General features: G+C 32.8%; 1 protein-coding gene across 1 annotated transcript; it reads right to left on the reverse strand.

The window, feature by feature from the left end:
* Positions 1 to 3,449: 3,449 nt before the first annotated feature.
* LOC130674747 (low-density lipoprotein receptor-related protein 1B-like) lies at positions 3,450 to 15,137 on the reverse strand. Its single transcript, XM_057480169.1, has 7 exons — positions 14,955 to 15,137; positions 10,174 to 10,422; positions 9,857 to 10,105; positions 9,417 to 9,563; positions 7,468 to 7,698; positions 3,964 to 4,212; positions 3,450 to 3,867 (listed from the first exon to the last, which is right to left on the reverse strand). The coding sequence occupies exons 1-7, from the start codon at positions 15,070 to 15,072 to the stop codon at positions 3,611 to 3,613; spliced, it is 1,500 nt and encodes a 499-aa protein (XP_057336152.1). The 5' UTR covers positions 15,073 to 15,137; the 3' UTR covers positions 3,450 to 3,610.
* Positions 15,138 to 16,602: the final 1,465 nt, after the last annotated feature.

Raw genomic sequence — 16,602 nt, forward strand, 5'->3', positions numbered from 1 at the left:
TTAAACTACTCTATTATAATAATAATAAATTATAAATAAACTCATTTATGTGAAATTTATTTAATTATGTAGTTCTTATTATATTTTATTACACTGCTTAGAAATGTTTAACAATGAATTAGAGGTTAATCAGTGTTTTATATAAACATAAATATACATTAACGTAGACAATACATAGGCGTTTATTATGCCAATTTCCTGATTGTAGGTGGCGCACAATCTCTAGAACTGCCTCGATTTTGCTAGCTAGCGCCTAGTTTAAAATGAGGCAGCCCTCGTTTATTTTTACTAGGGAAATAGTCCAATTAGACTATAATCAGATCAAATTTATCAGTCCGGGTAGATCAAAAACAGATTAAAAATTTAATAGAAGTTCAATAACAGACCAAGTAGTCCAAATACCGCCCAGTTAGACTAAAATCAGATCAAATTTTTCAACCCAGGATGTGTAGTCATTGCGAGAGAAATCATATATTTTAACATTTGAAATTGACATGCAGGGCATGGCTAAAAAAACATTTCTGACTATTGAGTGGACTAATATGCAATGATAGTCTTGATTACAAATACTATAGAGTAAACACAATGGAATCTGCGCGCTAGAAATGATTTGGTTTTTCTACAACCAGATGTCATGTCCCAAATGTTCGAATCCCAAAACTTATTGTCATCATCAAACTTGTTGAATCCAAATATCTACTAGTACAAATAAGTAATCAACAAAAACGTCATTTTGTTGAAAACATCGATGTATTTTGTTATTTTTCAAGGTCTTTCTTTGTTCCCAATCATCAAAAATTGATAACCAGAATTCATTCTTTGTCAGTAAGTCATTAAGAAGTACTCGGAAGGCTATTATTCAATTAGATAATGTACTACTTATATCAACTTTATTTGAATTGATGATCATGTATTCTCAATAATTCTATAAAAAAAAACCTGTAAGATACACCAACATATGCTCACGGATGTAGTAGAATGTTTTATCAGTTCGTGTTCATCTATTAGTTTTTGAAATGATATTTTTTTAGGGTATTATAAGACATACGATTTTCTGAATGCTAAGACATAAGACTCTGTTCAATACCAGAAAATTATCGAAATAAAGTTGAATTTGACTTAAATTGCTATTTATTTATTAAATTTTTAATAACGATTATAAATTTTTTAACGTTTATTACAATATAATTAATAATATATTCCAGGTTATATACATGTCTTTTGATTTTTGCTAACAGTGCTATCAAAAGCAGCGTTTTTTAACAACTGGATTTGTTGGTTTGGAACCCCACTGTGGATTACCACCGACCAAGGAGCCCAGTTCGAATCCAAATTATTCAAGCAATTAAATAGATTCATTGGAGCAGAAAAATACAGAACGTCACCGTACCACCTAGCATCAAACGGCTTAATAGAACGCTGGCACAGAACGTTGAAGGCAGCCCTAATGTGTAAAACTACAACAACTTGGATCCACGCTCTTCCAGCAGTGATGCTAGGACTGAGAACAAGTTTCAAAGAAGACTTAAAAGCATCCCCGGCAGAAATGCTTTTTGGAACTACACTACGGGTACCAGGCGAATTATTTGTTCATAACGAAGCACCGGCAGACCCACAGGAATTCGTCGAGATCCACAGAAACATAATGAGAGAAATAAGACCAGTTCAAACTGCTCATCATAAAAAGACACGTATGTTTGTACACAAGGACATGAAAACCTGTACACACGTGTTTTTACGAAGTGATCATGTAAAAGCACCACTGGAGACACCGTACAAAGGACCGTATCCAGTGATAAAAAGAATAAACGACTGACTATTCACAGTTGAAGTAGAAGGAGTGAATAAAAACATATCTATTGAAAGACTGAAACCGGCTCATACAGTAAATGAAGAGCCAGTGATTGAACGAGTACCTGAAAACATGACCAGAAATACAAGGGTAACAATTGCACCCAGTGCAACAACGTCAACGGAGCCTTTGTCCGAGCAGCGAAGAAGCAATAAGACAGTCACTTTCCCGCCTCCCGACAAAGTTACGAGGGAGGGAGTGGCTGTGGCGGCTATACCGGTAGTACCGGCAGGCGACGATAGGGTGAGCGTCTGTCGCGCCAACGAGAAAACTCAACCCAGCAAAAGGCCGAGAAAGCAAGTGCTAATCCCTAGAGTCGGCTAGACAAATATATGTATAAAGTATCTGGCTACAGCTGTAGCGATATATAAAAGAAAAGATTTGATAATATAAAACTGTGTAATCTATTAAGTATAATTATAATAAATAAATAATTATTATTCCTAAATTCGATTGTTAGTGATTTGGTAACCCTAGTGTCCTGAACCACTACACATTATTGATGCATGATCCATGCTTGGTCTTGCCTGAATCATCCATAAGCATAGTTAGCGATACATGCTAAATTTTTTCCGGATAGTTAGACGCCTATAAGAAATCGATTTAAAATCATGAGATCGAAATTTGAAAATTTGACCAATATCAGTTGAAATCAGTAAATATTCTCGATCATTACAAAATAAACTCAATAATTAGACCAGTCGAAACTCCTAAATGGGAGACCTTCTTGAAACTTTTTGCAAACTTGGGTGAAGGTCTATGATGTTACCTATGATGACATCCTCCAAAATAAAGAAAGTCATCACTCCAGGGGCCGATGAGAAAAAAAAATAAAAACGCCCCCAAAAACAAATTTTTTGCCAATATTTGATTAACTCAACATAATTTGTAAAAAACTTTCTAACAAAAAATATAGAGAAAAAAAATTCACATAAAAAAGTATAAGAAATTTTTTTGGTATCTATAAAAATTGTTACGTAAGAAATTTATGAAATTTCAAAGCTTGAATGTACTGTATTTTCAGAAGAATATACTACTGAAGAAGAATTTTCAAGTTTTGAGAATGTTTCCTATTTTGGAGTCTCAACAGGATTAAATCGATGAAGAAAATAATTCAAATACTTCTTGCGTACCACAAAAATTTTTTTTTTAAAACCGATAAGTTATCATTTAAATATAGTGGAAACCTAAACATGCAAACCTTCTCAATAAGACAATTTATAGATAAATTGAGAAAAATATAGATAGCCCGAACTGGGAGTCGAACCCAGACCGATTCGGTATTGCGCCGAGTTCTCTACCAGTTGAGCTATCCAGCACTATACTATGTTCCGTTCCATTTGATCTATAACTTATTGAGCCACACCGTCTATCGTACGGTAATACACCATTTAATTTAATTTAGTTATCAGTGATAACTATAATAGATTGTATGATTGCAGATTGCAACAATAATTGAAAGGAAAGACAACGAAATTTACAATCAACTTTATCAATTTAAGGTAAATTTTTATTAAAAAGTTTTATTGCCATTTCGGAAAATATAGATTTCTATCAACACAATTACGATAAAAAATTGAAATCTTCATTGGATCGACGAAGTGCAGTATAGAAGATATTAAAAACTAATCCCTACTTGGCGGTAATTATTATCGTTGAATATAACAATGGTCCCCTAATAAAGTCGCAGGTCTGCTACTCCACCGATGAAACTTCTTTGACTGGGCCATAGAAGGTCCACGTTTATTGATACTACCTTTAGTTAATTAGTATACATCGATTATTAGCGATAGCAATAAAACTTTCTGTGCATTGACACCGAAAATCAATGCAAACAGAGTTATTAGCCATACATTGATCATCTCTCCAACAATATCCGTTTAAAAGAGGCAGACATGTTGATGAACTGACTTGCATATTATTTAAAGCACATACACATTTTCCTTCTTTTGAACAAGATACATGCCATGAATCACTGCATTCCGTAACATCACTACAAGAACTCAACGAGTGGGCTGTAATAAACGATTAGTAATTAAATAAATTTGATTATCCAATTTCATGATGAATTTTACAATTTCCAACCTTAGCATTGATAAAGTTGTACTTACTTTCAACACATCGGTTTGCGGATACTGCTGTGTAATTACTCTTACATTGACATTGATTATCCAAACAACGGGATGAATTAACATAACAGTCTCGATCTTTTGAACAAAATCCATCGATAGTGGGTACACAATGTAGCTTATCCAACGCAAAGTGGTTTCTCTTACAAATACATACATTATCCGCTGAGCATCGTGATTTTCTGATGTGCCTACAATCCTTGTCTGTTGCACATGGTTTGCCCAGTGTAGCTGAATAATGTATTTATTGAGATTTCGAACGTTAAATACTAGAAATTATTTATTACTACATTGCACAAAATCAAGAATCAATTTTAACGCCGAATCCACTAAACTCCAAGATATGGTCTTTGATATTAATTTTAATTAACGTACTGTATGAAGATCAGAATATTATTTACAGGAAGATTCCGAACTGTACAAGTGGGATAAGTATAAATATATTGCAACATATCTCGAGTCATAGTCGATCAAAATTCATTCGATTGTTCTATTACCCGTCAACCTTATTGTAATAGATGTTTGGTCACCTGGCTACAAGCTTACGCTAAAAGAATTAGCTTGCTGCAAGCTTGTTGCAAAGCTTATTTGCAACCTGGGCGTACATTTTTATGAGCTGTTGCAGACTTAGTTCAGTCGTGTTCGGTCTTTTAAAACCGTGTGGTCGTGGTTCGGCCAAATGTTATTCTTACTCGGGTAATAAAATTTTATTATTTTTAGGTATTTATCAGTGTATACTGAGTGCTCTGATAAATTTAATAGTATATATTTATATTTAATGTTAATAACCATGCATACGCGGAAAAAAAGAACTGTAGCTGCAACAGAATATGACCCTATTGCAGCAATAGGGTATAGTTCTGTTTCAGCTATAGATCTATTCCTGTTGTTGTTTACAGATCTATTCCTGTTGCAACCACAGGTCCATTCCTATTACAGACACAGGAATAGATTTAAAGTCGTAATAAGTATAATAATGTAAATTAGTGGAGTTAAAAATCAATACCGATAAAATAGTATATTACACACCTAGGGAAGTAAAGTAAGAAAAGCCTCAGATCATATGTTTGTTTGCCTCGGCTTCGCCTCGGCCAACATGTGATCTGAGACATTTCATACTGTACTTTCCTAGGTGTGTAATATCAATTAAGCAACTCGGAGGATGGCAAGCGACTGTGGTAGCAGAAGGATGCATTGGACATTCAATGGCTAATCAAAATAAAATTTACGAGGAAATAATAGCTTTTGATCATCCAACGGCGTCTAGTTCCAAGTATTAAGATCCAAATTAAGGAAAATCAACCACTGACACTTATGTTATTCTAGATTCTGATAAAAATTTGAGTTTATCACCACCACCTAAGCCTGATCAATGATTAGTGATCATACAAGTTTATTAATTCCCACTCCTGAAAAAAAAATTGAAACCTGAATTGCCTCCTCTCCAACCTCTTGAAGATACAACAAACTTTAACTCTACAACTAATAACTCGAAGAAACGCAAAATAATACAAAAGAAAAACGTACTAACAGATGAACTTCAAATAGAAAACGAGACTATTGATACGTTAACCGTTGATTCGTCTTATGTTACATTCAAAAATTATAGTTAGTCATTTAACTATTAATAACTACAAATCGTACACCAATAATAAAGAAAGTAATCAAATGTACATGTAATTCCCGATTAAATAAAGTTCATAATAATTAATAATTTAATAACTAATTAATAATCACACACTGACTAATCGTTTTATTATACAAATTGAAAAATTATTTTTAAAAAATCGGTATTTATCAATATAATACCTAAGATTAAAAAAATATCTATTATATAAAAAACAAGACTTCGACAGAAAAAAAAATTAATGAAAAATTGCATTTTAAACTTTTTTGTTTTTTGATGGGAAGCTCTGCCTCCCCAGCCTCCGCCAGGGGCATCACCCCGGACCCCCGCCGGGGCTTCGCCCCTAGACCCCCTTTGTACGATCGAATTTATTTATTGCTAATAGTTTTAACATATCAGAAATACAAGTTAAGTATACAATTGTACTGAATTATCTAGCTATACTAATGTTCATTATTTATTTTTTTGATTTTTTATAAGCACGAACTTGCGATCCTGGTTTTTATCACCCTCACCTTTGGCTTGGGTGACAATATTACGTGAGTTGGAATGTCCTACTTTCCTCCCTAGGTGCGTAATATAATATTTCACTACATATGTAAGTAAATAAACACATATACATGTATGAGTGGGCGTGTGTGCGTGTCCATGTGGGCATGTGCAGTGAAAAATTATTTCTCATCGGCATTCACTCTCAACTTCAATAAATCACATTATTATACTTATTACAAATTCAAGACTATTCCTGTGACTGCTACGGGAATGGACCTGTGTCCCCAACAGGACTGGTCTTGCCCGTATGAAAAAGCAATATATAAGCTTCAGTATAATTCAAAATATATGATAAATTATATGGAATTATAAGAAGTCATATATGGAGCCATATACAAAATTTTGCCGAAATATTATATGATTTTATAATTTACAACATATATATTGGTAATATATTTTTTTTACATGCTAACTTATAAATATTGCTTATAATATTTTATACTATACTTTAAATTATATGATAAGATATATGATTTAATTATATGACTGACATATAATATTTATACATGTAAATATATAATTATATAAATATATGTTCACATATATTTGTATAAATGTATGTAAATATATATTTATATAGATATATGTTTATATATATTTGCACAAATATAAAACTAGAGATTTCAAGCTATAAAATGCTTTTTTTAAATCTCGATACGATTATTTTTCATAAAGTTACAGTCTTGCAAAAATCACTAAAAAATTTCTAAAATTTTTTTGTTCCTTTAATTTTTGGTATGAGTGTATTTTTTAAATTATTTATGTATAATAATATCGAAGATATTATAATATTGAAATTATAAGTTTATATATAAAACGAGAATATAATTTGAGATGTAATATCATATGTATACAATTACATATATTATAAATTATATGGATTATAATAATATTGAAATTATAAATTAATTTATAAGATGAAACATATATTTTACGTTATAAATTAATATATAAAGTGGACATATAATTTTTGATACAATAACACATGTATATAATTACATATATTATAAATGATATGGATTATTATAATATTAAACGTATAAATTATTATATATGATAAATCATATATTAATCAATATTAATAATTTTGCCGTCATATATGTTCAGTTATTTACCATATATTTTTTTATATATTATCGACAGTATATGGTTTTTTCATACGGGTGTAGCTGTAACGAGATGGGTCCCATTGCAGCCATCGGTCATTCCTGTAGCAGTAATAAACTCATGCTCCAAAACCTATTCCTGTTGCAGCAACAGTTTTTTTTTTCGTATAGTTATGTATGAAAATGAATAATTATACTCACTTGCTTCACATGTATGAGGAGAGGTCTGCCAATATGCAGAGTCACAAACACATCTATTGTAAACACATATTGAGTTCGTAACGTAGCATTCTTCATTATTCGAACAATAACCATATAAACGTGCTACACACTTTGTGCTATTCAGTTGGAAAAAATTGATTTTACAAACACATTTTTTACTATAACACTCTTGTCCTTCATTAATACAGTCAGTATCTTTGTTACAGCTTTCTAAATGCACAGTTAAAAAAAATACAAAAGCATAAATGAACATGATTATTTTTGAGAGATATAGGAAAATTAAAGTACATATGAATAAATTAATTCGGCAGCAGCTCGGATAGCTTAAGATAGTTCTGTTGCGTGAAACGATTGTTCTTAAAATTTCAACAAAATCTCTTGATCGTTATTTTATTTATTGCAAATAATATCGGCTTATTTCGATTAAAACTGACCACCTCAATTATAGGAGAAACGGTGTCAAACTTTTGATGAGTCAAAATCAAAAAAGTAATTGAAGCCTCCGATTCTATACACAAGGGCAAAGAAGTTAAAATTATTATTTTAGGCAATGATAGTCTATTAGTTGAAATGATAATTTGAACCTAAATTTGCTCTGTCCACTTTTACGAAGTTCAGGTTCAAATTTTTATTTAAAAATGAAAATATCAGTCTTCAGAGCCTACATTTTCATTGTGAGAAAGATTGTTATTGGATCGCATTCGATAGGTTACGGAAAAGAAGGAAAAACGAGGCCATTAATTAAGTTAGTCACCATGATTGTAAAGTTGATAGTCTCCTAAAGTTGTCAAAATACTTTTGCTAAAATATTGCTCGTATTTTCCCTCTCTACAATTTTTGAGAGCCGAATCGGAAAACGAGATTCTCACACGGAAAAAAAATTGATGTTGCTGCAACAGGAACGTTCCTGTACCATGAGTTTGTGGCTGCAACAAGATATTCCTGTTACAGCCACAAGATCAGCCCTGTTGCAGCCACAGATTATTCCTGTTGCAGCCACAGGTTATTCTTGTTACAGCCACAGGTCTATTCCTGTTGCAATCACAGGTCCATTCCTGTTGCAAACACAGGTCCATTCCTGTTGCAGTCACAGGAATAATCTCAGATTCGTGATAAGTATAATAAAATGTATTAGTGGAATTGAGAATCAACGACGGTGATATATATATTTTTCTACACGCACAAACACAGACATGCGTACGCACACACACACACACACACACACATACATACAGACACTTTGACATCACGTTAGGACAGGATTATTCGTGTCGCTGCAACAGGAATGATCTTGTAAATACTACAGGACTTTCCAGTTGCAGCTACAGGGCCATGTCCTGTTGCAGTAACAGTTAATTTTTTTCCGTGCACTTGCTATAGAAATATCTATAAACATTGCAATATCTATAACGCATCAGAACGCGCATATCGGAATAATTATCGTCACAAGCAAGTGGAGTAGGGACAAAAGCAACGAGCAACTTTATAGAAGGGTCCTGAACAGAGGAAACGATTTTACGGGCCGTTGACTGTATTTATTGATAAGTTTTCTTTCTTTTTTTGACCTGATTCTCTTTCCATCCCAATTTTCCGGAACAAGTATAGATATGCTTTACGTTAACCACCTTTTACTTAAGCTTCCTGCTTTAAAATACTTACTATTATTTAGATTTAGGTATAGGAATAGGTACGGAAAGAACCTTTTCGATAGACAGTTCATGAGTAAATTGAGAAATATAGTCGGATAGTCAGAAATGCGAATCGAACCAGACCAATCTGCATACGTTCAGAGTGCTCTACCAAAAACTAGCCGAGCCTATGCTCATTTCCGTTCAGTCATCTGAATTCCCGAAAGACATGATTAGGTCTACATTGACACCCATATTCGGAACAAACAGAATTTTCTGGTACACATAATTCATTATTACCTGCTTTGATGGATAGTGGTGCACATGTTGAATTGTCTATAGTATACCGATGATAAGCACATCTACATTGTTTATCTTCAGAACATTTTGAATAGCTTATTAATTTGTCGCAGTAGGAAGTATGTTCGCAAGCCATGCCTAAGTATGCTGCACAATGAAAAATAAATAAAAATAATTTAAAAATGTGATAAACGATTAATTTAAATACCAATATTTATTATTTCTAATCTATCATTGAGTATGAATGATGAATTATACGATAATAAATGAGTTTTGTTGAAACAGGAATTACTTGTTTCTAATTAGTTTCGATGATGGATTGAAATATTTTTACTCTAAAATAAGTGCATTCTAACACCGCTTATTTAACAGATAACAAATAGCATAAAGTCTGAACTTTATGGATATATGGATATATTATGGATGTATTTAATTCTTACGTTTTCTACATTCACTGTTCGAAATAGTTTCGTACAGTGGTTTGCATTGACACTCGTTATCGATACATACTGAGTAATCAACTTTACACTCGTCATCTGTCTTGCAATATAAGTTCAATAGTGGTAAGCATGATGTTTGATTTTCAATGGCCAGTGTGTTCAGTGAGCAACTGCAGGTTTTGTTTGGTGAACAATAAGAAAATTTTATTGTGCCACAATCGGAATCAGTTCTACAGGGTGACCCTATTGCTGAAATGTCGATAATGGATATTAGTTGAAAATTATGATACTTTCAGTTTAGGTACTTATTTAATTACTTAGGATGCATTGATTATCTGATTGTTGCAAATAATGTTTATTGCATTGACACTCATTATCAATACAAGAAGAATGATTAGCTGAACATGTTTCGTTTTTCCAACAAAATGATCCCAATGATGGTTGACAATATGTGTTATTAACCATAAAATTATTTGATCTACAGACGCAAATTTCATCTTTCGAACACTTTGCATGCAAAATTCCACTGCAATGTTCATCTGTTACACAGGAATCTCCTAATATTCCTGCATTTTAAATAAAATTAGTTCAGGGCTTCAAAGTTGAATTTTTGTTAGTAATTATTAAATCATTAATTATAACAACTTAATAATTTTATTTTTTTGTTAATTTTGATAAATGTATCAGTCAAATTTAAGTTAATATATTCCGATGAATAATTTTTGTATAATCATAACCAAGGGTTGAATAAAAATTTCGAACCCTTCAGCGCTTGACATTGAAACTCCTTTCATGTTCAGGCGGGTCGTTGTTTAAAATAGAGTGAGCGCATAGCGTCTCCGGCAAGGGCGTTTTATAGAATGAGAAAGTATTTTTAACTTCTCGCTCAGAAAATCGATGATTTTCGAGAAATTCGGGAAGTTATTGTTTTCACCCCGATTTTCGAAAATCGAGTGTCCATCAGATATTGACGTTTTGAGGTCCTAGAGAGCTATTCTGACTATTTTCGGATGGATGTCCAAGTGTCTTATGTCTGTGTGTGTGTATGTACGCGTGTGTGTGTGTATGTATGTATGTAAACTCTTTGTAACTTTTTAACTAATGACCTGATTTGGATGGCTCAAAGAGCTCGAAAATGTATTTATAACAATTTTTTCGAGCTAATTGAGCTTGAAAACCGGAAAATTTTAGGGCTGGCCCGCAGGGTCAACCGATCGACAGATTTTTCCTTCTAGTATTTAACTCGGTCATTCAAATGGTAACTACATACAAAGTTGGGCTTAAATAAGTAGAAAGAGATACATATTATCACTACTACTTTTACATTGCACATATGGAGAGGGTGGGGCAACAATCCCCTCCTAAGCTGGTTATTACTTTTTGTGGCTTTAAACCATCAAAACACTTTACTTCTGTCCTTAATCGAACCCATTCATGGACATTTTGCTCTGCTTACCTCGAGACACACATCGAGATGTTTTGAGGCTCTTAAACACTGACGGATTCATTAAAATTTTGTAGAATGTATAAATATTAATTTTTTAAAAGTTTAATTACAAAAATATTGAAACAAAAAACATACTTTGGTTCATTTCATAGATTTTAAATAATTTGAAATATACTAAATTTTCCGATACTGACTAAATTGCCCCACGTCTTGTTACGGGTGGTAACTCAAAATTTTATTAACAAAAATCCATATTTTATGTATTGAAAATGGTGTCTTATTTTCCCGAGGTTTTCTTTGGAAAGTGAGAAACAAATGTGCTACGAACTACACGAGAAAAATTTGTAACTTCTACAAAGTTGTACTTGAGGTCACCACAAGTTGAAGTGAAGAAATGCCAACTTCAACTTGGAATAACCTCGACCACACGTGTAGTAACGTCAATTAAAATCATCAATGTTTACTACTGTATTTAGTTGTCGGTGCTGTTTATGTAGTGTTCTTTACTACACGGAGAGAAATTTATGGTAACGATTGCAATATATTATGGGAATGGTTCCCATAATGCATGGTAACCGGCTCTTTTGAAATGTCGATTATAGGAAAGGCACCCATATATATTATAGTTATCATTAGTATAATATATGATCATGTGTGCCCATAATGATTGAATTATATATGGCCTTATACAGCCCTGTATAGTACATACATGCCGATGTGTGAACTATATACAAAAATTTTGTTTAAATTTGTTGCGTAAACTGATGAATTCTGAATTTTAGGCGATTTTATGCCAATGACAATTAAGGCCAACTTCTCGAGCGCTGTAACTCGACTATCATTGGTCGTACCCACTTTGCTCTCATAAACCTTTTTTGTAGCAAATCGCATGCCCTACAAAAACTTTATACTATTTCTTTTAAAAAAAAATTTTTTAACATAAAAAAATCAAACTGAAACCGGAAAAAAAAATTTCCATGTTATATAAATCGAAAATCGAATTGCTCAATTTTAAGTCAAAATATAAATTGATAAATGTTACTCCTTATCTGTGAAATTTCACGGAAGAGGTATTAGCTGAGTTACTTTCAAATAAAATTTGGCAATTACTCATAATAATAATAATTTAAAATAAATTAAGGGTTCACATCTAAAAGTTTCGAATGGAAAAATCAGTATCTAAAGGTTCCGTAACAAAATAGCCGAAGACAAACTAACCGCGCCAAAATATCCGCGACAAAATAACCGCAGACAAAATAAACACACGGCAAAATAACCGCACGACAAAATATCCGCGGACAAAATAACCACGGGCGAAACATCCTCACGACAAAATATCCGGACGATAAAATTTACCGGAAAAATCAAATCAGTTGACGAAGCAACTGTGACAAAATAACTGTACGGTTAAATATCAGTTACTAAAAAAACGTCAAATCGATATATTTTAATAACTAATTAATAATGAATAATTAGGAATTTTCAAGCAAGTTTTGACAAGTTTTATTATTGAAATATACAACTATAATTTTAATATATAACGATATCATTAATGATCTGCAAATGTAATGATCTTATGACATGAATATTTTAACCTATAAATACATTTAAATTATCGAGTATACATTCGTCATGATTAAATTACATTTCGATGGTCACTTATGACTATTGTGTGAGTGCGATTGCAAAAATGCACCGAAACACAGAAGAGGTATGAAAAATAGCGCCCTTTTTCCGAACTTTGTGTGTGCAATTACAAAAATATACCCACACACAGGAACGGTATAAGAAAAACCCTAGCAGACCTGATTTACCGCAAAGTTACGGGGTTTTACCGTAAATTTACCGTAGAATACGGGGATTCTGCCGTAAAAATTTGGGTGAATTTACCGTAATTTACGGTCATTCACGGTAAATGGGTAAATTACGGTAAGTTTACCGTACAATACGGCAAATCCACCGTTAAATACAGTAAAGTAGGTTACAACCACCTGAAAATACGATAATTTCACAAAGATACGATTGCAAAATCCATCGTAAAATATTAACAATGAATCACAGAACAACGCTGAATCTTTTGTAAAATACGGTAAACCCACCGTAAATTATGGTAAAACCACCGCAAATTACTGTAAAACTACCGTAAAATACGGTGAAGCCACCGTGAGTTACGATAATTCGGTATTTTACGGTAAATTCACCGTAAATTGGGTCCGTTAAGGTAGCACCCTTTTTTCCCGAACTCTGTGAGTGTGTGATTATAAAAATATACCCATACACAAAAAAAGTGTGACAAATAGCACTAGAATCATGAAAAAACCGCAAATGTAAATTGATTTAAATTTAATTGATTATTTTTTGCATACAGTAGACATTTTATAGTCAAAAATGGATGGAGCTTCACTCGAAGACCATTAACTTATAAGTTTTTCTTAAGGATATTTTGTCGTGTGGTTATTTTGTCCGCGGTTATTTTGTCCGCGGATATTTTGTCGTGTGGTTATTTTGTCCGGGATATTTTGTCGTGGTTATTTTGTCCACGGATATGTAGTCGTAGTATCGTATCTAAGATACCATTTCTTAATTTGACTAATCATTACTTTTTGATAAATGTATGCCATAAATTAATTAATTGTCTTTAATAAGTCACGTATTTTTATACCTAAAAGTAATAATATTTACTTACTTTTTGAAATAATTAAGAGTAGTTTTGAAGAGTCTACAAAAATTTTAATATTCTGTTTTTTCCGTGTATTGATGATTATATTTTGCTTTTTCGAAAGTGATTATATTCTTTCAATCTTACGTAGCAAAACTAATCTTTGTTGTAACTGTCAGTCGCATAGCCTAGTCGTCGAAGCGTCAATCTCTCGTACGGGAGGTCCCGGGTTCGAATCTAACTAAAGTGGATGCGGTTATTGATAAGTCTAGCGTTTTTTTTCTGAATTAAAAATTTTCAATTCGATTAGGAATTTAATTATTTGCATATCTGATGATCGCTGCGTCGCCGAAATAATTAAAAGAATAAAAAAAATTTTTTTAATTTAGTTAAAATTTCTATACATAGTCACATCAAGTCATTTATAGCCTATCAAGCTATGTATGATCATACATGACCATGTTTGGAGCATTCATATATGGCCATGTATGATTTATTTTCCACGGGATTATAGTAATCGCTACTATAATATTATAGTAACGGTTACCATAATATATAGTAACGATTCCTATAATATTATGGTAATCATTACCATAATTCTTCCACATAAAAGATGGGAAGTGTTACCATAATGATGAGAATGGTTTCCATACTTATGAAAGCTTTTCCCAGAAAGTATGTGCCTATATCCCTGAATAGCAAGTAATCATTACCATGACGGTATGGAATGATATTTCATAAACGTATTAGGAACGGTTACCATAAATTTCTCACCGTGTACATAGTGAAGTACCCGCTACCACAATGGTTTACTGCAATATTGTAGTTATAAGAACCACACTTTTTTTGTACCGTTAATTCACTCAGATAAGACAATTTTTACTCGAAATCGAGTGTCGTTTAGCAATTTAACTATAACTTTGATGAGAGAACTGACTCAGCACATTTTTTTATTGTTTTCAGTGTGATCTTCATTAATAAATATTAATTACCTCTGCGGTCAAGTGATAGCTCTGTATTATTACGTAGCGTAAGTCCACTTGTTTGTTTTATAAATATAAACAATAAAATTAATTTCAAAACATTTATTTCCAAAATTTTCCCAGGCATATTTTTTTTTTATTAATAACTTAGTAAATTTTTTCATATAATTTACCGTTGTGATTGCCACTAACTCAAATTATAAATGAAGATAACGTAGATACATAAATACACACACTGTAGAACTCCATGATGTCGGATAAAATTAAATCGAAACTTCCCCTCAATCTTGACCCCCACGACGAGCTACGCTATCTTCCACTCTATGCAATATATTTTTTTGTGACAGACACTTGATATGTACGACATTAAGCGCCTATAGCCGGCAGCTAAAAATATTAGATAAGATACGGCTGGTAAAAAAGATACCTAATAGTTCTAATAGTGACGTTTTCATCGGATCAAAAAATATTTTTTGGTTACATGTGCGATAACAAACGATCAAAAAGTATCTCAACGAGCCATCTCGTGACAAAATTCGTCATCATTTCAATTCGTACACTTACCGACTTCTCTCTCATTTTCAACAAGGTTACTAGAATTAACCAAGGTTACTCTAAAGATACACAAGTCGATGATGATCACGATGATTGGTGGTGGCTGGACAGTACACTCGGACACTTCTCGGCTTTTGTTGCTGCTTCGTGGCGGCGAGTAGATTTGAGGTGGTTACGTTGGTACGTGTGCTTTTTCACTTGGCAAATTTCACTAATCACCTTCACTTTTGGTTGATTTACGGTTGCGCTCGAATGAAAAATTATTAACGACTGTTAAATGAGTAAATGAAAATCTACGACACGACAAATTTTCCGACGATTTCGTTAATGAAGTTAAAAAATATTAAAACTAGAATTTAGTAATATTGATCGAAATTGGCTTAGTTTTTCGAGCAATCGAATCTCGCAATAGCTGAATTGATTCAGCAGAATCACTTCGTAAATTATAAAAAACACGAAACAACCGAGAAAGTATGTAAAGAATTCATGTATAAATTTTCGTACGGCGGATATAATTCCCTTCATTTTTAAAGCAATGATTAATTATTCAAAAAGATTATTTAGAAATTTTGAAAGTATAATCGGATGAACTTGAAAGCATCACGTACCATCCTATGGGTCCTCATATACCCTCGGAACTGAGTAACTACCGGAAGGGAGATTTTGGACAACCAGGGGCATCAGAATTTCTTGAATAGTGCAGGGGACATGGATGGTCTCATTTTTGAGGGGACCAATGTGCTTTAACTAGGTTGCGAGTAGGTGGAAAACCTGGCCCCTTGATAAGGGAGATAGACACATAGTTCCCTTGGAATTAAAGAAGATACAAATTATAAGAAGGAGAGTAGTAGGTGGGCCCCAAATGTGTACTTGCTAGAAATTTGGAAAAGGCGGGATGAAAAGGTATCAAAAGATAGGGTAACGATAAGGTGGAGAAAGTAATCGGTGAGATTTCTTTTTTTGTCCTCGGCAGGATAGTGGGAATGTATAAGTTAGTTTCGTGGAGTAAAATAGATAACTAGGTCAGGAGGGTGAGGGACTGTTGGTAAGATCCTGGTTGATTTTTCTTATCTCTATGAAGACAAAGACTCACGGCTGTGAG

This window comes from Microplitis mediator, chromosome 9 (assembly GCF_029852145.1).
Source record: "Microplitis mediator isolate UGA2020A chromosome 9, iyMicMedi2.1, whole genome shotgun sequence".
Lineage (NCBI taxonomy): Eukaryota > Metazoa > Arthropoda > Insecta > Hymenoptera > Braconidae > Microplitis > Microplitis mediator.